Source organism: Coptis chinensis, chromosome 4 (genome assembly GCF_015680905.1).
Source record: "Coptis chinensis isolate HL-2020 chromosome 4, ASM1568090v1, whole genome shotgun sequence".
In the NCBI taxonomy this organism is placed as follows: Eukaryota; Viridiplantae; Streptophyta; class Magnoliopsida; order Ranunculales; family Ranunculaceae; genus Coptis; species Coptis chinensis.
In genome coordinates this window covers 11,633,723-11,654,134 of record NC_141459.1, presented here as the reverse complement: position 1 = coordinate 11,654,134, position 20,412 = coordinate 11,633,723, and the positions used below count along the sequence as shown (strand labels likewise).

General features: G+C 35.8%; 4 protein-coding genes across 6 annotated transcripts; 1 reads left to right on the top strand and 3 right to left on the bottom strand.

Moving 5' to 3' along the window:
* Positions 1–395: 395 nt before the first annotated feature.
* Positions 396–4,860, top strand: LOC147501892 (polyadenylate-binding protein 2-like). 3 transcript variants are annotated; one of them, XM_086606908.1, is made up of 5 exons: positions 396–550; positions 625–736; positions 834–892; positions 4,074–4,265; positions 4,400–4,860. In XM_086606908.1, the coding sequence occupies exons 1-5, from the start codon at positions 488–490 to the stop codon at positions 4,553–4,555; spliced, it is 582 nt and encodes a 193-aa protein (XP_086463034.1). In that variant the 5' UTR covers positions 396–487; the 3' UTR covers positions 4,556–4,860. The 3 variants fall into 3 exon arrangements, with proteins under 3 accessions (XP_086463034.1, XP_086463035.1, XP_086463036.1); XM_086606909.1 differs by having other exon boundaries at positions 409–550; positions 631–736; XM_086606910.1 differs by lacking the exons at positions 396–550; positions 625–736; positions 834–892 and adding an exon at positions 2,291–2,591.
* Positions 4,861–4,994: 134 nt separating this feature from the next.
* LOC147501891 (Auxin-responsive family protein) lies at positions 4,995–6,434 on the bottom strand. The gene is given in 2 exon segments (XM_086606904.1): positions 4,995–5,627; positions 5,630–6,434. Coding segments are annotated over 2 exon segments (1,212 nt in total). The 5' UTR covers positions 6,303–6,434; the 3' UTR covers positions 4,995–5,088.
* Positions 6,435–8,281: 1,847 nt separating this feature from the next.
* Positions 8,282–12,270, bottom strand: LOC147501890 (phospho-2-dehydro-3-deoxyheptonate aldolase 2, chloroplastic-like). Its single transcript, XM_086606902.1, has 5 exons — positions 11,316–12,270; positions 10,639–10,913; positions 10,124–10,400; positions 9,596–9,841; positions 8,282–8,752 (listed from the first exon to the last, which is right to left on the bottom strand). The coding sequence occupies exons 1-5, from the start codon at positions 11,799–11,801 to the stop codon at positions 8,486–8,488; spliced, it is 1,551 nt and encodes a 516-aa protein (XP_086463028.1). The 5' UTR covers positions 11,802–12,270; the 3' UTR covers positions 8,282–8,485.
* A 5,788-nt stretch (positions 12,271–18,058) lies between these two features.
* Positions 18,059–19,054, bottom strand: LOC147501889 (uncharacterized). Its single transcript, XM_086604408.1, has 2 exons — positions 18,415–19,054; positions 18,059–18,255 (listed from the first exon to the last, which is right to left on the bottom strand). Exons 1-2 carry the CDS (start codon positions 19,052–19,054, stop codon positions 18,059–18,061), a joined length of 837 nt encoding a protein of 278 aa, XP_086460534.1.
* Between the last annotated feature and the right edge of the window lie 1,358 nt (positions 19,055–20,412).

Here is a 20,412-nt window from a genome sequence, read left to right as displayed (position 1 = left end):
ACACGAAATTGAAATTGTATTTTTTTTAAAAACAACAATAATTTACCAATTCAACTTGTTAATATATCATTTGGGCATGGCATAATTAAGGTTGTCGTTGTTATAATCGCTTTGACATCTCTATACCCAGTTCCACACACATGAGAATCGTTTTCAATACAAATATAAAAATTGTATAATATACATAGATCAATTTCATATATGGGATTTAGTTGTAGATTCAACAATCTACCATTTGACCAACATGCCAATTTAGCTAATAACGACAAATATACAACATCACAATTTTCTTACTTTTTTCATCTTTCTTTTTATATAATTATTAATTATTAAAACTTGTACTCGTCTATGAGAAATTGAGAATGTTTGAATTGGGCCTATTGGGCTGAATAGAAGCCTGTAAGCAAAGTGGGCCGAACTTATAAAATGGACCCATCCAATTAAAAGGAAAAAAGAGACCAGATAAAAAAAAAAGTGAAGAGAGAATATGGAAGACTGTGGAGAAGATGAGCAAGGACAGGAAACTCACTTGGCATTAAATGCTGAAAAGGTTATTTTTTTCCTCTTTTTTCCTTGGCTTTTGGTACTCATTTATCCTATTATTATAACGAAACGAAGTTGTAGTTACAGGAGTTGGGTGAAATGAGGAAACGGTTGAAAGAAATGGAAGATGAAGCTGCTGCTTTGAGAGAAATGCAAGCTAAAGTTGAAAAAGAAATGACTGCTGCTTTCCAAGGTGAATAAAGTGTCTGAGTTTGTTTATGTTTATATGTGTATCTTGTCTTTAACGTTTTTTTTCCATGTGTATTGGGCTACTATATATGTATATGCAGTTGAGATAGTTGACGCAAGCAAAGAGGAAGTTGATTCTCGATCAGTGTTTGTTGGTAATGTAAGTTTTTTTTTTTAATCTTTTTCTCTTTCTTATTTAAGGTTTTGTCAGTAATATAAGATTTATAACTGCATCTTTTTCATATGGTTTAGGTGAGGACTATTCCAGTTCCTTGTTTGAGTACTGTTTCATGTTGTTTGTGGTATAAATATGTATGTCTTTTGTTTAAAGGAAAGTATTGAACATGATTATCAGTTGTTATAAAGTACCTGTTTGTTTATTAGAGTTTGTGTGGGGAGTTGGTTATTGAGCAAGGACTTTCATACTTAACCCAGTGTTTGTTTGGAAATGAGTAAGTTTAGAATTTAGTTGGCGTTTAGGCTTCTAACAACTAGCAAGATTAGCTGACATTTGGATCCCTACGTTTATGATTTTTTTGGACATTTGGATATCTTCGTTTATCAGAGGGAGAAAAGGAAAAGAATGAAAGAGAATGTGGGATAAATGAAAGAGCTGGAGGCATTCAGATTTAGTTGTCAAAATAGCCATTGAATGCTATATGATCACATCTTACTACCTAGATTATTTAGTGACAATTTGGTTCTGTGAGAGCTTGGAGCAGAGTGTTGGGCACTATAAGAGAAATACGAAGAATGTATGCATGTAGCAAAATGATAATGCTAAGAGGGATGGTAGGAGTCACTGGAAGAGATTGAGGTACTGATGAGCTTGTGATAGAAAAGCTAGGAGTGATGCCTATGGATGAGAAAATAAGAGCCAGCAGACTCTCAATTTACAGAACAAGAAGACTTACTAATGCACTAGTAAGAAGAGGAAGATTAGTGTGCATAGAAGGTAAGAAAGAAAGATGGCAACCAGAACTAATTTGGGATGAAGTTCTTAGAAATGATTTTGAGAAATTAAATATGATGGGTGAGATGGCTTTTGCTAGAAAAATTTGGAAAAGGAAAGCTCGTGACCAACCCCATTCGGGTGGGATTAAGGCAAGGAAAATGATGTTGAATTTTGTTAATACTTTAATATATGTATATACCATAGTCATTGATTATTATTTATTCTAGTGTAGTTAAACCATCCTGGAAACATATACTTTTAGAGTGTACATAATGCTGCTTTCTGGGAAGTCATATTTTCCTTGTTTCTGTCTTACATGTCCATCTCTTCTGTTAGTAATACTGGATTGATATCAAGTCATGGCTTGACTTTTTGTATAACAATGATCGCAGGGTCATACATCTCCCTTCCAGTTGTCGGTTAAATTAGTGCCGGAAAATTGCCTAATGCTTGTGATGGCTGTACCATGTTTTGATATAGCATTCGACATTAACCCGTAGCATGGGAACTGTTCAAAAAAAAACTAAGAGAAACAATAGAGAGTAGAAAAAATAATAGAAGGCCAAAAATTGGTTAAACAAAATTTAAAAAAAAAAAAAAAAAAAAAAAAAAGGAAGAAGAAGAAGAAGAACCAAGGCCTAAGAAGGGGTAAAAGTGAAAGGACAGGTGTTAAAAAGAAAGGAAGGGAAAAAAAATAGATAGGGAATAATGAGAAAAATAAATGAAGGAATCCCATGTTTAGGAAGGCAAAATGTTCCAGAGCGGCTGCATTCAAGCTGAAAAGTTTGGCATGGATCTTGCGCTTGCTGAATTTATTGCGTGCTTTGTTGTGATTGAAGCTGAAATGATATTTCTGGTGCTGGATATCATTACCTCTCAAGCATTAGTTACTTGGCAGAAAGTGGTGAGGTTTTTTCTTCTTTCTTGGCTGCTTGAATCATTGTTTTGACTGTTTTGCTAAATTAGTGGTGATATAATTTGAAAAATGTCTTGGCAATTGCACATACACAAACTTGTGCACATACTACATTCCCTATCCTCTTATTAAGAGTGGCTTTTGTTTGCTGTTAGCTGTATGTTATTGTTATTGACTTGATATATACATGAGAAATTCATTGATGGAAGCAGCCACAAATACAAAATACTCCAGCGGTAAGCGCGTCTGGCCATACAATGTATAGAAAGATTGTGAGTTCTGGATTAAGCTTCAAATCCAGTTGCAATATTGGGTGAAAATGTAGAAATATCACTGACCCTGGCTGTCAAGGCCTTAAAAGATCCTGATAAATGTACAGATTTAATAAAGCTCATTCTAACAAATTAGCAATATTTTTGTGGAGTTGTTCTCGTTATTAGTCGACTTCTGTGCTATTGGAGCAGAGTTTTTGTGGGCACTTAGAGCATTTGTTTTGATGTTTTTTGTGTCTAGACTCTAAAAGGAAATATATTACTATTGTAAGAACATAGTGCCTAGACTCTAGAAAGAGGTCTACTCCTGGACGTAAATGTTAGTTCTCCTTTGATGGTTTGTCAATAAGACTTTTTCTTTAGAAGAGGTGATTACATATTGTGTCTTGAAGGAAAAAGTCGGTGGTGCGGTACACAAGAAGTTGCCTTTATGGTATTTGGTGATTTTTTATAAGTATTTATCTTGATATGTGATCCACTGTTTTCTAAATAAAGTTGGAAATTCAGCTTGAAATTATTTTGGAGAAATATTTGTATCTTTTCGAAGGGAAAATAGATAGGTCCTCGAGCTAAGTTGCATACAATATGTGTCCGACACGGATTATTTTTGAAATATGGTGTGTCCATGTAACATATCTAGAGAATGCATAATCACTCGGATGTTGGAAGAGGGTCATCACCATGCTGAGAGACTATGATTCCGTATCTTATTTGAAATTCCAGGTGTTTTTTTCTTCTCCCTCATGTATAATTGTATGTACAACCTGTTTTCAATTTTCACGTCTGACGCATTAGACAAGCTTATGAAATGTCACACTCTTTCCATTTTAAAAAGTGTTCGGTTTAATTTTAAGATGCTTTGTCAGACAACTCAATTCCTGAATTACATATTTTAAATTGCAATTTAGATCTTGCTTCGGTTCCTACACTAAGGAGAGTGAGACATCATACTTTATCTTTGTACTTTTCAGCTGAATTTATTTAATCAACTGTTATACTCATTTTGAAGAAAATATTTCTGTAGTAGTTGCTCAAATTCTTCATCAGCTGGTGCTTGGGCTGTTGGGCACTTGGGATTATGAAGTAATCATGCATTTCGAACTATTTGACTTTTAGCCTTAATCTGACTACTGGACCATTGTTCTCCTGATAGTAACTATTCTTTAAAGCTGACGCCTTGGCGGAGTTGTGGTTGCAGGTGGACTACACATGCACATCGGAAGAAGTTCAGCAGCATTTCCAATCCTGTGGATTGGTCACCAGAGTCACAATTCGAACTGACAAGTCTGGTCAGCCAATGGGTTTTGCTTATGTGGAATTTGTCGAGATCGAATCTGTCCAGCAGGCTCTCCAGCTGAATGACTCAGAACTTCATGGCCGCCAATTGAAGGTTTGTTCTTCTTTTCGTCTCTCTTTTTGTGAAGTGTGAATGCTTTGCTCTAGCAACACACATTCTCATGGTTAATTAGTTAAAGATAATTATCATCTGTGTTACTTATAGCATACTATTGACATTTGCTGTAGGTTGTTGCTAAAAGGACCAATATTCCTGGGATGAAGCAGTTCCGGCCACGACGCTTCAACCCATATATGGGGGGACACCCACGACGTTTCCACCCATATATGGGACACCCTCAGCGTGTCACGTATATGGGACACCCACAACATGTAATGAAGTGACTAATATTTACTATGCATGTATAGAGTGTGAACCTAGATGTTTGAAACCTGGCTAGTGATGCATTGTGATAGGTGCTATTCGATTGTGCTACCTTGTAAAACCTTCGACTACTGTTATTTGCTATATGGGGATCGGACTTGTTGAATTGTCTTTTGTGAAACTAGTTAGGTTAAGAGAGGCTCAAGTCTAAGCCTGCTACTCTCTTTTATGTGCTGGAGTTTCTGCTAGTTTGTTGGAAGTTGGAACTGATATGAATTTATATATAGGATTATATATATATGCATAACCTTTGACGTTGGAATGATGTAATGGCGTTTTGGTTCCAGTTAATTTTTTCTTAGTATTGTTTATTCAGTTTTTATTTTTGGAATTTTTACACGAGATACTAGTTTGTTAGTAGCTGATTCCGTGAGTGTTGTCTGTTTAACGACGTCTAAGTGCTTTCAATATGAAATATAACTTTTCAATGCACAGTTACACACAAGAAGAACAAAAAAACGAAAAGAAAAGCAAGGCCTATGTTTTTTCTGGCTTAGTTATCAGACTTATCACTACCACACCTTTTCTCAAAGCTTCCCACCAGTCCTTCTCTTCTCATCTGCTCTTCCTTGGCTTTCCTACAGAAGATCACCCACCCATTCACCTCCAAAGCTATACAAGCTCCTATCGTAGTTGATAAAGCCAAAGAATAAGCTAATTTTGCATAAGACCTGTCTATACCCATCACTCCAAATCCTTGAAAAACATTAACTACCCCTAAGACCACACAAGCATAACCAACAAAATGATGGTAAGACTTCCAATATCTCCTAAATTTATGTGTTGTTTTGGGACGAAATAGCAATGCTAAAGTTTGGAGTCCTCCTAAACAAAATGCGGCAAACCCAAGCTTGCGGTGGAGTCCATAACTCACTCCAGGTGATAAATCCCCTAGTCGAATTCCTATCGCGAACCCAACAGTTCCAAGCAAAAATGCAGAAAGTTGAATACCCGCATGTACATAGAACCATGTCGTTCCTACTGCTTGTATGTGACGGAGGTAGCGTGCTGTGACTACTCCAACTGGTAGTAAAACCCCCATGAGAGAGCATTTAGGATTCCATGTGCTACTTTCAATGTATAGATATTGCTGTGGCTTGTTGCCGCAACTCCAGACAAGACATCGATGTTGGTTACCGATGCGAGATCGTTGGCAGTAGTTGGATGGATGGTTGGTGAGTAGCCTTGTACATAGAGTCCTCTGTTCCACACTAGATTGATTCTAGTCCTATTAGGTACTAGTTTCAATGTGGCAAAGATTTGCACCTCTGCACCATTGTGTATGGTGGCCATTCGGCCACCGTATAGAGTCACCGAGGAGGAAAGGAGGTGGATATCGAGTGGTCTAGAGAGAAGTGGAGATTTCTGGAGCTTGACTGTTGGGTCGATGATGTATGTGAGGAGGACAATTTGGCCAGAATTTGGATCAGGAAAGGCGATAAGAGCACGAGTACCAGTCATCTGAGGGGAATCGGGATTGATACCACATCCGACCCAACCAGTTGGAGAGATAAAAGAACCAAAAAAGGCAAGATCAAGAGTGGCATTGTGAGGGTAGAAGGTCCATGCTACTGAGGCTTGTTGAGAAGGGAGATTCATACATTTTTTATAAGTCTTCTGAGTGGTAAAAGTCGTGCAATGTCGTCCGGCATTTGTCGTCCATGGTACATAAGAGAGAAGGACAATGTAGAATAGGAAGATGATCATGGTTGTAAAAGAAGCGTCAGCAGAAGAAAAAATAAAAAGTTTGGAACTGCAGACGATGTATCACAAGTTGGTGTGTTTTTCTAAGAGGTTTTAGAATGATAATTAAGTGGGAGTGGGATAGTGGACCATTGACATCAACATGTGCTTAGCTTAGAAGCCAAGTTATAAGATTATATTTGGTTGGTAGTTATGGAGTATGCCTGCCACTGTCAAGCCTTCTCTTTCAAGCTAAAAGTTAATAATGTAGCAGGCTAATTTAGAGAATGCTTTCTACACAATTTTTATTTATTAGCTTTTCTTTCCTGTTTTTGGTGCTTTATAGGCAATTTGGAGTTGTAAGCCCAAGTGTCGCAATTGTGCGATGGCAAGAAATGTCACATGGCGTATGCACCACCTATCATCGGTTAGTGTAGTTTTCATATTAACTTAATTTGTGCACTCAAAGACCCTTTCTAGAATCAATTGGTATAGGTTGACAAATGAGGTGGTTTCCGACAGTAACATGGAGGAAACAAGTAATTCTGTGTTGCTGCTATAAAGAAGGGAATGGGAATCCTTGGGATCAAGCAACATACACATCGACTCCTTCTAGGGGTTTACTTGTGTAGCAATTTCCGTTGTACTTTCCTTCGGTTTAGATACTTGTATTTATATAAAACAAAGAGACGGACATGACAACTCTCTGAGTCTCTCTATGCGTTATTCATATGTTCAGTGATCTCCAGCGCGCTTCTCTGTTATGTAGCATCTCTCTTTTTCCATCTCTCTTACAGTGATACATTACCGTGATGTTATATATGTGTGTCTGTGTCAAATCTTGGTAAAGAGGTTTGAGGTAATAGAGAAAATAAACCATCATCTTATTCCGTTTTGTGGTTGCTGAGCTCTATTTTAATCCCATGGTTAACAACAGATGTCTTGTTAACATCGAACATAATATTCTTAGTTTCTTAGAGTATATTTAGGAGTGATATCAATCTAGCATCAAACACCAAATTTCCAGGAAAGTCACATGTTGATGAAAACACCAAAAAAACACCAAATCTGCAGGTTTGGTGCTGTATCAAATCACTCGGTTTTGCCAACACCGCGTCGGCTTGGACTTCTAATTGGGCTTATACGGCACGGTTTTCAAGAGATTGGAAAAAAAAAAAAAAAAAAAATTATGTGATCGCGGTTTTCTCAAAACCGCGTAGACTTGGGCCTGTCAGTTGGGCCGAAAATTTGATGTTGCTCCTAAAGTTGCTTGGTGTTTTTTTTGTTCAAAATTTTAGTGTTTTTTTTAGCTCTCCTAAAGATGCTCTTATATATACAATAAGCTACCCGGTGAAAATTTAAGGCCAGCTCAACAAACTGATAAGCATTGAGCATCACTCTATGACCCTCCTAGGTTGCTTCCTTCTCGGTCATGGAAATCGAACTCAAAGAATGTGTGCACAATCTGAAGATTAAGACATGTTTCCAGGCTTTTTTATATATCTCGAATTTGATAGATGGAAACAGAAGAGAGTAAATGTCGTAAAAGGGATGATGTTCGGAGCTGTTTCTTCTTCTTTTTTGAACATCAAGCCCGGGATTCTGCATCCCCAGCTTTCATTGATTAACAGATCTAAAGTACATTCCATTGTTGTCTATCCTCCATTGCAACAGTACCGAGTCTTTCATCAAGAGGAGGGTTGAACCACATTATATACTCACTTAACAGAGTTGTCATTATCTAATAGAGCGCCTTTGTAGTTGTCAAAGGGGAAAAAATCATAACCGAGTTGTCAAAGGATCAACTTTAAAATTGGGGTAATGGGATTGATCATTATCGTATATCTTGATGCATTATATGCATATATATACATACTTGATGTCACCTAGATAACTTATAGTGACAGGCGCGCCTCGAACAATTGAAGTTAATTGAAATTTTGCCACCAACCAATTGAACCGCATGGGAGAAAGCCATTATTTTCTTTTGCAAGAAGTTCACATCACATTAAACTATCAAATGATTTTGAATAAATAAAATAAGCTTACAACAGGATGTACATTATTGAATGCACAATGCAGTCAGAGCCTCAGTTTTTTTATTCCTCGCCTAGAATCTAGTAACTCAACTCAAATCGCTTAAAGATACATAACTAGCACAGAACTAACATATCGACTGATTTAAGACATACATGGATGGCCACTCCTTAGATTCCCAAGGGGGGGAGAGAACGTTGTGTTCCAATTCTTCTCTTTCTGAGTCGCTCAGCGATGATGAAGGCAAGCTCAACAGATTGAGAAGCATTGAGCCTTGGGTCACAATGGGTGTGGTAGCGTGAGCCAAGATCGTCAAATGTCACAGTCTGTGACCCTCCTAGGCACTCTGTCACATTCTGTCCAGTCATTTCAAGATGAATTCCTCCTGGATGGCTTCCTTCTTGTTCATGGACATCAAAGAATGCTCGCACCTCAGCCTATCAATACAACATAATATCAATTTGATGATAGTTCTTTATAAATTCTAAAATACGGAACAATAATAAACATAATGATGAACTATGCTAAACAGTAGAATTTTATGTTACTAAATTCACGAAGCAAATACAAAATGTTCCCTATTGACCAAGACTCCTGAATCTGGATTTAAAAATGTTTTTTTACTGGATAACTGTCGACATACATACAAGGAACTTTTTCTGGTAGTGGAGGAAATGGAATGATTCCCCCTCATTTTTCATATACAAGGAAACTTAGTTACTCGTTCCTTGTTTACTACCATATATCCTCATTCCACCAACCACATCCCCAATTTACTTGATGTCTTGTTCACCTATTTACTAGACTTGTCAATAAACAACTCTTTAACATTCCCATCCCCATCGCCATCCCATCCCACCAACCAAACTTTGCTACTTTTAAGAAAGTGAAGTTCATGGTTTTGCAAACTAAGAATTGTCCAAATAAGAACAAATATCTAAACACCTAATATATTGGTGACCCACCTGTAGACAAGCCACAATTAAATTATGCAATATGTCCTATTCATCGGCCCCTGTTTTCCCAATAATTGGCCAAAGTGATCGGGTGGTAAGAAAAATAAATATTCTAAATCATATAAGTTTGTTGTTTATTTTATTAGGAACATCAAAATGATTCTTATGGTTCGAAAACTGATTGAGATGTATCTACATGTATGCAAGTTTCATAAACAGGCCCTCTTTAACATCTATCTTAATTTTCTAATTAAGCTTCCAACAATAGATTAACTTTGAAAAGTACATTTTTTGTATATGAGTGGCAACAGTGAGAAATCATACCAGGATTGCATCAAAGGGGCGGGTTTTGAGCCCACAAGGAGCTTTAATGGTGTTTCCATGCATTGGATCACTGACCCAAGTGACAATTTGCCCAGCACCACGAACACCCCTGATCAGATGAGGAAGCTTAACTCTCATATTCTCAGCTCCCATCCTCGCAATGATTGTTATCCTTCCAGGCTTGTTGTGAGGATTCAGGATATCAATGAGTTTCACTAACTGGTTTGGATCCATCTTATCACTAACCTGCACCAGAAACACCAATGACCCCAATCAGATACGTGCAGTCAATTTTATCAAATAAATATGTCTGATCCCTTGATATTCTTGGATCCACCAACAAATGGGGAAAAAGGTCCAAGGAGTTTAATGAGGTTGTAATAGCTCCAAATTATCAAATTTAAAGTTCTTTAGCACCTGATCTCAGATTTTAATAGCTTAGTCTACCAATGGCTGCTCCGAGGTAAACTAATTAAACAGTTATCAAATAAAATCAGAAATGAGAAGAAAGAAGTCAATTGTCTATACCTTGATGCCAATTGGATTAGCAACTCCTCTCAAGAACTCAACATGAGCACCATCCAACTGCCGAGTGCGTTCCCCTACCCAAATCATATGGGCAGAGCAATCATAGTAAAGCCCAGAAGTTGAGTCCTCCCGAGTAAGGGATTGCTCATAAGGCAAGTGCAAGCATTCATGAGATGTCCAAAACTCAGTCGTGGTCATGATTGGGTGATCGACAGTCAGTCCAACAGCAGACATAAAACCTAACGCATCGTCAACCATTTCAGCCAGATGTCGGTATCTGTTGAACAGTGATTATAACAAGCAACATTACAATAAGAAGCAGTTCAAAATCTCAACTAGTTAATCTCAAACAATACCACTAATCCGGTTAACAGCCTAAATTAAGCAATAAGATATTTTACAATATTGTTTTGAGTCACACAGTATATTGAATAAATCCTATCATCAATCTACATGTGATGATGGAAAACAATTTATTAAGTTGATCAACGAGAAGTAAACAAAGTAAAATGTACCTCTCTCCCTGCTCGCCTTCCATGAAATCAAGATTCCACTGTGTGACTCTCTGCATTGCGGCATATCCACCAGTGGCAAACGCCCTAAGGAGATTCAAAGTCGCAGCAGATTGGCAGTATGCCCTGACCAACCTATGAGGATCTGGGGTCCTATCCTTCTCAGTAAAAGCATCCCCATTTATGTTATCCCCTCTGTAACTCGGTAGCTTAACTCCATCCTTCTCCTCAAAATTATCCGATCTCGGCTTCGCAAATTGCCCAGCCATTCTACCAACCTAACAATATTTTCACCCAAAACACAATCAGTATTAAAAACTGAAATCAAAGTCAAAGAAGAAAAATAAAGAAAAAGTGTTCAAATATTGTAAAGATCCAATTAGAAAAAAGAAAAAAATATATGTTATTGGACAAAATATGGTAAAGATGTAAACATCAATCAATATTGTACAGATTAAAAATAAAAAGCAATCAAAATACATGGTAAAACTTTTAATAATGAGTGGAACCACCAATATAAGAAACATGAAGTAAAACTAGACAAATACAACCATGAAACAGTTCAACAAAAAAAGATAAAAATCAAAACTTTAACAAAATTCAACTACAAAACTAGAAAAATAAACAGCCCCAACCTTTAAACAAATCTAAATAACAAAAAAGAAAATGAATTCACAAACCTTGATGACAGGCAATTGACCACCATACATGAGAACAACACCCATTTGAAGAAGAATTCTAAAAGTATCCCTTATATTATTAGCATTGAACTCTTTGAAACTCTCAGCACAATCTCCTCCCTGTAAAAGGAAAGCATTCCCCATAGCAGCATCAGCAAGTCTTTCTTCTAACTTTCTAGCTTCCCCTGCAAAAACAATTGGTGGGAAAGTTTCAAGTGTTTTCAAAACAGATTCAAAGTCTTCTTTGTTTGGGTATGTTGGTAATTGTAAAGCCTTCTTAGATTTCCAACTATCAATACTCCATTTTCCAGGCTTTGTAACTAAAGGTGGAGTAATGGTTGTTGATTTTGTTGGCTCGGCTGCATGGATGGCTGAGATTGGTTTCAGTGTATTGGGTTTTGAAGGAACAAGAGAAAATGAATGAGAGACTTGTTTGGGTTGAAGAAGTGATTTTGGTGTGATAACAGAACTGCTTGTCAATGCCATTGTTGTTGGGTTTTTTTTGCCTTGCTCTGTTTTTTGTTGCGGAGACAAGAGTTGTGATGATTATGAGGAGGGGAATTTTTTTGTTGAAAGAGAAGAGTTATAGGACCTTCTTATATAGAATCCTAATCCTACCTAACCTATAATTAGGGAATCCTAATAAACAGCTCATTTGTAGAGTTGCATACATGCCATCTGGGGCCTAATTAGTCATATACCTCATATACTTATTTGATTGAGATAAAATATATATTAAAGACTTTTTTGGTAATGATATGAAATCTAAATTTGAGGTAGTAGTAGCTTTAGCTTGATCGACGAGATACAAATTGTTTTATTCTTTAAAATTTTGAGAAAAAACAAATCCAGCACGATTTAAGTGTGTTGGTTTGGCAATATATTTTTTATCCTATATATATAATTATATATAGTTTTATCAAAAAAAGTATGAACTTGGTCGCGTTTTTAAGGTGTGTGAGATGACATGGATGCAACTCTTTAAGCGAGTTGCTCAACTTTCTTTTTTTGTTTTGTTAATTTTGGTTTCTTAATTATTGAGGACAATAGCAGGTGAAGAAGAGGGATCTGAACAAGACACGTTATGGCGATTTGCAGCACGTGTAAGTTGGACTTATAAATCTTAAAAACAAATTAGTGCGAAAATTCTCAAAATTCATTAGTTAAGTCGCATCAGTAACCAAAGTTATTGAATTGTTTGTCACAATAGTTGTTTGTAATTTTGTATTAGTTACCAAAAAGAAACATTTTTTTATATTGAAATTTGACATCATTTGTAGTTGGATTTCAGAATGAAATGCCCCTTTTCACCAACACCAAGTCACCAACACTGTTATTCTTAATTTATTTATTTTTTATTCATTAACCAGATAAATAAGATGGTAAAATCCTATAAAGTTTTAATCGAGTGGACATGAAAAGTAAGGAGATAATACAGTGTTTTGATACATTAGAAATATGGATGAAATGGGAAAATTTTACATTTTCAAATAGAATTCAAAGTTTTCATTCATCTAATCTTCTTCTTTTTTTATTTTTATTTTTATTGGTAAGACTGTTTTAAATGATTAATGCTGGCAGGGTTCGAATCCCATACCTCTAGTATTATCACCCAAAAGTTTTATTGACTTTGCTAGTCAGCACTTACAGATGTCCAAATGGGTACCCGACCCGACCCAAACCCAACTTTCTGGGTTTTGAACGGATATCGGGTTATCCAAACTCGGACCGGTTTTTAGCAGGTCGGGTTCGTAGTCGGGTATTTTGTTGAAAAGTGTGACCAAACCCTACTCTAACTCTATATCCATCGGGTTTGGGTTCGGATTTCGGATAGGATAAAGCCCGGTATAAATTAATAAAGAAGACAATAAGAAATTTTCTTTTAAATATATATCTACATTTTATTTCTTCTTCGGCTATCCACCAATCCTTCAAACAAAATAAAACTTCTAATGAATTTGAAAGTAATTATCACCTATACTCGGACATAATTATTTTATATGATTTGAAAATAGATGGATTCGAAATGAACTATAGACACATGATCACGTGCAATTACTGAAAAAATTGGAAATCCCGATATAAATTTTTTCATAATCCAATATATTAAATAACTCATCATTACAAACATAAATGAAATCATAATCCAAATATTTATCTAACTCATTTTTTTATATGAAATTAGTAGTATGCAATTAAAATCAGATTTGGGGTTCGATTTCGGTCCGGGTTCGGTTCTGGGTTTTTTAGCCCTTTTAACGGGTTTAGGGCTAAATTATCGGGTCGGGATCAGGTCGGTCCAGGTTTAGAGAGTGTGACCAAACCCTATCCTATGTATTTCGGTTTGGGTTCGGGTTCAGACAGGGTTTGGTACGGATATTTTGTTCGTGTTTTGGGCGGGTTTTAGGTTTCGGGCAAGATAGACATCTCTATCAACACCTGCCATTTATCTAATCACTACTGAGACAATATACATTTTGTTTAATAATATAATATACTAAAATGTTAGAGTTTTATTTAAAAGGCTAAACTCCTGTTAGAGGGTTGTGTTTGCACCGAGCAACAATTTTTATTTTGTGGCTCAAGCTCTTTAGTTGATTCATTTTGAGTCTATTTGGCAACTGAGATTGGAAACTAATTAGAAATATAATGGAATTGGAAACCAATATAATGGAATCTATTAGAATAGGAATTTGATTTCATCTTACAAAATGTGTGTTTGGCAAACGTTCATAAATCATCGGAATTCAATTATTACTTAAATTAATGTGTTTGATTGCCGTATAGAATCCACATACTCCAAGTTTTAGTTTATTCCATTTCATATTTTTTTCCCCTATTTTCGGATTAAAAATAAGAAATGATTCCCATACCCATAGTCTAGGATTTCTTTGATTAACAGGGGTAGTGGTGAGAATTTGGCCCTAACGACCCTAATCTGACCTTAACCAACCCGACCCTAAGCCCTATAAATCCCTCACAACTAAAGCCCTCGCAGAGTTTAGGATAGGGCTAGCCCAGCCCTAATGCCTTCTAGGGCAAGACTAGAGCTAAGGTTCTAAAACATAGGCCCGACCCTAATTCAGCCCTCATTAGCCCGATCCTAACCAAGCCCTAGTTATAGTTTCACACTTTCACTATAAATACACATATCATAATTGTCTAACTCTTTGTTAAATATTTTAAATTAAAATAATATTGTCCTTTGTAATTTATCACTTACACCTAAGGGTACTTCCAATAACTTGTCTTATATAACAAAAACTTGTCAATTTAGCAGCCATGAAGAACAATGAGCACTAGCCTAATAAAAAATAAGACTTTATTCCTTTGATCATCAAATCAAAGTCTAGAACTTATTATTCTCAATTTATTTTCTCACTTACTTCTTATAAATTATATTTTTATTCACATCCAAGCCAAGTCTAGAACTAAAGGTTTCCTTCCATACCATTAAAACGAAATACAGAGCAGACATTTGTAACACGGAAACCAAAAAACAACCTTTGTCAGAAAAATGGCATTTGTAATCTCAAACTTTTCTCCATCACTTGTTCAAAAGCCAATCTTTTCATTCCCACAAACAAAGCTTGAATCACTTTTAAATTAGAATAAAGGTAATATTATATTCATTTGAATCTATTATGGAAACAGTTTATGATATTAGAAACAATTCAACAATTTTGCTGGCCCTTAACTAAAGTTATTTTGTTTATTCTTTATATCTATTACTTCTTATTTTAAAATGATAATATAATTATTTGTCTATGTACTTTTCAACGTTAAATGTAATTTTAGTGAGGTTTGAGTACAAGGAAGAACATATTTCGAACTCTCGATGTACTTTAGTTCATTAGATTGTGGATATGCATTTTAAATTGTTTAACTTATCCAAGATTATTACTAGATTGGTGGGACTTTGAGTTTGTAGATCTTTGTACATTTTTATAATATAAATGAGTTTTAAAACTGATTGTAGTAAAAAGAAAAAAATATATAGGCCCGGCCGTAAAGCCTTTAAAGAGGGTTTAGGGTAGGGTCAGGACTTGAGATTTAGACTTGTAACCTAGCCCGATTCAATCCTATGCTAATTTTAGGATCGGGCCGACCCAACTTTAATATCTGAAAGACTTTAAATGTTTAAGGACGGGCTAGCCCGACCCAGTCTATTGCCCATCCCTAAACAGGGGTGTGTGAAAGACTTAATAAAAGGATCCAATCGAATTGGATTTCATGCCTCCAACACACGAAAAAAATGAGTAGTCCACAAAAGATTCTAGTTAATTCCACTATTCAAGTACAATTCATAATACACACGCACCATTTACGTACCAAAGTTCAAAGAATGGCAGAGATACTCAGTAAAGTGTATGCAACTCTTTCTCCTGCCCATTATAATTTATAAGTAAGGTTTGGTTTGGATACTTAAAAAGGTTTCAATAATCCCAGAATCATGGAGTTACCAATGAATCCGTATGCTGAATTGCTGATTTCATTTTTTGTATGTGTGTGTCAGCCCAATTTTTTGTAGTCTTTGGACAACATGTTTGTAAGGCTGGTTGCCTTGTTAATTGTTTTGATGCCAAACTATGTTGCATAGATAGACATGGACGCAAAAACTGACGTGGCAACTCGGTTATATCTAAAAAAGGTAAAACGCAGACGCAGCAAAAAATACAAAAATTAATTATATTTATAATTTTATTTTATATAAATAAAACATTAAAAACTAAATTAAATATATCAACATTTATAAATTCAAAACTATTTAAGATAAATAACCAAAAGAGTAAAAGTTTAATATTTTATAATCAAACTTTAAAAATATGTCATAAGTCTTACCAAAATAAAAACCAGAAAAATTGAGTTCTTTTAGCATTATTTTGATTTCTTTTATATTTTTTTGAGTCAAAATCCGCGTCCTAACCATATTGACTGCGTCTTAACCCGTGCCCAGTTTAGTTGACCGCGTCGGACGCACGTCCATGTCCGCGTCCACGCCTGACTCGTGTCCGACCCAGACACAATCCTTTGGTAGGTGCGTCTGTGCTTTAGAGATACCAACCATTCGAGCGTATTGGGAAAACATCTCCCTCACCCACCAATGTCACCCACCAATGTGGATATAATATTGTCTCACTAAATTGAGCCCTATATGGATATAATCTTGTCTCACTAAATTGAGCCCTATAGATAATAGATGTCAATACTTCCGTTCAACTTGAAGAATTGTAAACTTTTATTAAATCTTTTGAACTTAAGTTACTTCTATTAAATCTTTTGAACTTCAATTATGTACTATTCGCCTCCTATTAGAAATTGTTAGAATGTTAGGTGAACTTCAAAATTATCAGAATTTCATCTGAAAATATAGAAAACCTTTTCCAGATAATATTTTGAATTTTCCGTTATTTAAAAATTAAATAGACGCACAAACAAAAGAGAGTCAACGTAGAATGCTTTGGTCCATACATTTATAAGTTTTCAAGGTTTGTCATTTTTGCGATCTAATGGATACAAGTCTAATAGCATCTCCAGGTGGTGGTAGCATACTCTTCATATTTGAAGAAAAAGTTTGAAGAAGTTGGTCGCAAATTTTGACCAACTCTACATGGTCGCAAATTTCGACCACAAATTTGATTGTAGGGGCCACCACACGCGCCATTAGTACTGGCGCGCGCCAGTACTAATGGCGCGTGCTATCGAGTACAAACTCCGGAATTTCAAGAAATTGTTTCATTCTCACCCAACCCTCCAAAACTATCTCCACAACTATGGCTTCTTCTTCATCATTACAAAAAACTAGCCAACATACCAACGTTGCCGAATCAACTCAACAATCATGTTATTTTGATACACTCGATCAAGAGATGTGCTAAATTTGTACGTCAAGAAAATATCTTGCGTTGTCATGCAAGTATATGAACAAAAGGTGTCCTAAAGCACCACATTGTCAAGGTTATATGCTCATACATAGAAGTTGTAACGAAGATGGTGAAGAAATAAGATTTTTGAAATGCATGTATGATATATGTCCTGGTATGGAATATATATATGGAGACAATTTGTTGATATGCACGTGTTGTGGCAAAGATGATCATTGGTATAAGTATTACCCCTATGCACAGATATCATGCCCAAATGGTTGTGATGGTGTTAGAGAGCTGAAAAAGTTTGCGAACCTTGAAGGAAAAGGTCCTGATCTATTGAAGTGTTTAGTGTGTGAAAAATGTGAGTAGTTAGGTGCTGTAATAGAAAAAGTTAAGAGTGGTTAGAGTATTGTAATGTGAGTGGTTAATGTTAATCATTTTATTTTCTATATAATAAAATAGAAATTGATTAACATTGTTTATTGATATTAAAAATAAATATGCATCTACGAAATTAAATTACAACAATCAATATCGGTCACCCCTAATGCTCTATAGATGCTCGACAAGGTCGCTTTTAAGTCTATCATCCATAGTCTTTGATTGAACTCGTAGAGTCCCCTCAATGTAGTGTTCTCGAGTAGGTGGGATCTGTGGTTGCCCTTCTGGATCAGGAATGTACCTCCTCATTTCATAATTTTTATTCTTAGCTCCGATTATCATATTGTGCAATATGATACATGCTCTCATAATAGTACTCATTGTCTCCACATGTCATAATTTGCAAGGTTTTGCACAAATCCCAAATTTAGCTTGCAAAACCCCAAAAGCTCTTTCAATATCTTTTCTTGCAGCTTCTTGCATCGTTGTGAACTACTTCGTCTTTAGAGCATTAGGGTTTGAAATTGTTTGTATAAATGCCGCATAGTCAGGATAGATACCATCAGCTAAATAATAACTCATATTATAGCTATGTTGATTTACATCAAAATAAACAGGTGGAGAAGTACCATTGATCATGTGCTCAAATACCGGCGAGTTGTCTAACACATTGATGTCATTGTGTGACCCTGACATCCCAAAAAAAGAATGTCATATCCACAAGTCTTCAGTTGTAACAGCTTCGAGAATAACAGATGGTTTTCCAGAACGACCATTGTAAGCACCTTGTCATCCAGTTGGACAATTATGTCATTCCCAATGCATACAATTAATGCTTCCCAACATACTCGCCCATCCACGTATGGCAGAATGTGCAAGCAAGCGTTCTGTATCTACAATATTTGGCCTTCGTAAGTAGACTGAACTGTACAATTTGATAATTACATCGCAGAAATGCCTCAACGCCTGGTTTCCAGTTTTCTCGAAAATGTATAATTGATCGTCAAGTTGATCAGCCACCGTACCATAACCAATAATACGCAAAGCTGCAACCACCTTGATAAGAAGATATATACCAGGTTTACCAGTATTGTTAAATTTAGGCTGAAAGTACTTAAAATGAATCTGAATATCGTTGAAGATGTGAAGAAATAAAGATTTTTTCATACGAAAGAGCCGTTTGAAATCCTCTTTCGGAAAGACAGGACGATCGACGAAGTAGTTGGCCTTCAAGATTTCCAAAGTCAGAGCATAGTTCCTATGTTTCACTTTTTGACCCTTCTTTGAACCATCATGTGGTGCTTTCGGAGCATGTACTTGTGCTTGTGCAAGTACAGCCAAATGGTGCTTCATAAAGGGAATGTCGTTAACAAATTCTTCATTAAGACTATCTACCGAGTCTTCCGCTGGAGAAGATGAAGAAGAAGACAACGATGAAGATGAAAATGAAGATTGAAAGGGAAACATCTCATTCACTTCATGATCCATTTTTTTGGCAATGTATGTGTGTTGTTTGTTAAGGATTGATGTGAAATTGTTAAGTTGTTTGATAAAAGTGTTTGAGTTGAGTGTATGTAAAATGAAGAAGGAGATGAGTGTAGATATAGGATTTAGAAATCCGACCGTTTTTGCCCTTTTTTCCCATTGGAGCACGTGATATTCGCATTGGCGCGCGACATTAGGAGGGAGGAGCACCATTACCATTCAGCGGGCGGTCTTGGTCAAAGGGTCAAAAAAAAAGTTAGAAGCCCATTTGCAATGGCGCGTGATAGTACCAATGTCGCTCCGCATCCACATCCAAATTGCCAAATTTGCGAACAAGCAGGTGATGCGACCGTAAATGAGGCCACCTAGAGATGGAATTCCGAGATATTCTGAATTTTTCTTTCAAATATGAAGAAAAAGGCAGGTTATACTACCACCTAGAGATGCTCTAACTTCTTGTGAGCCATATTTATGTCAAAAAGTCCAAGAGCTGAAAAACAGTTTAAAAAGAAAAACAAAAAAGAAACACAAAAAAGAGGAAAAAGGAACAACATTCGTAAAATGTTTGTAGTTTTTTTTTTGGTAATTGTAAAACGTCTGTAGTTGTAACTTATAAGAGCATCATCAACGCGCTACTAAAAAAAATTGCGACACATCAGCATTTTAGCTCGGTCAAAATTACTAAAACCACTTTATGTACCAATGCATTTTTTCGATATCTTCAGTTTCTATTTCAGACAGCAGAACTTGTCCCTAGCATTTTAATTTTTTTTATTAAAAAAAATATTCAAACGGGAATAGTTGTCCCGTCTGTCCATAATTTTGTTACTAAAAAAAAATCAAAACATTGAAACATCAAAACTTGACCCGTTCAAAAAATTATGATGACTTTTTTTATTACAACAATTTTAATTTTTTATTAAAAAAAATACTAAAATTTATAGACGGCAAAACTTAACCCGTCCAACATCTAGACGGCTAAAGTTGTCCGGTGCGAATGGCTGCTAAATTTATGAGTATTTTGGTTGAGAATTTAACAATTGATGAAATAGAAATAGGTGTAAAATTGCTAGAAAAATCGCTACCTATCACATTACCAATAAAAATAAAAAAATAGCAAAGCGCATTGATAATATAGCTCCAGCACAGGTTTTGTAATAAGTAAATCCGTAGAGTGCTCTTCTTTTCCACATGTTTATCAGTATTCATGGGATTTGTTATCAGCTCTATCAATTTTCACATAAAACGAAACATATAAGTCCACACGTTTATCAGGTATATAGGACAATATGACTATTATTTAATTCTGTTCATCTCAGGTTCGATACTTCGATCTATTTGTAAATTTTGTACACAAGGAC

Bases quoted from the DNA above. Each gene is read 5' to 3' on its own strand.
- LOC147501892 (XM_086606908.1), top strand. From the start codon at position 488: ATGGAAGACTGTGGAGAAGATGAGCAAGGACAGGAAACTCACTTGGCA. The intron at 737-833 runs GTGAATAAAGTG...ATGTATATGCAG, and splicing joins AATGACTGCTGCTTTCCAAG to TTGAGATAGTTGACGCAAGC. The intron at 4,266-4,399 runs GTTTGTTCTTCT...CATTTGCTGTAG, and splicing joins TTCATGGCCGCCAATTGAAG to GTTGTTGCTAAAAGGACCAA.
- LOC147501890 (XM_086606902.1), bottom strand. From the start codon at position 11,801: ATGGCATTGACAAGCAGTTCTGTTATCACACCAAAATCACTTCTTCAA. The intron at 10,914-11,315 runs GTTTGTGAATTC...AAATATTGTTAG, and splicing joins GTCAATTGCCTGTCATCAAG to GTTGGTAGAATGGCTGGGCA. The intron at 8,753-9,595 runs GTATGATTTCTC...TTGTATTGATAG, and splicing joins GCCCCTTTGATGCAATCCTG to GCTGAGGTGCGAGCATTCTT.
- LOC147501889 (XM_086604408.1), bottom strand. From the start codon at position 19,054: ATGGATCATGAAGTGAATGAGATGTTTCCCTTTCAATCTTCATTTTCA. The intron at 18,256-18,414 runs GTATGTTGGGAA...TTGGGATGTCAG, and splicing joins TGCCATACGTGGATGGGCGA to GGTCACACAATGACATCAAT.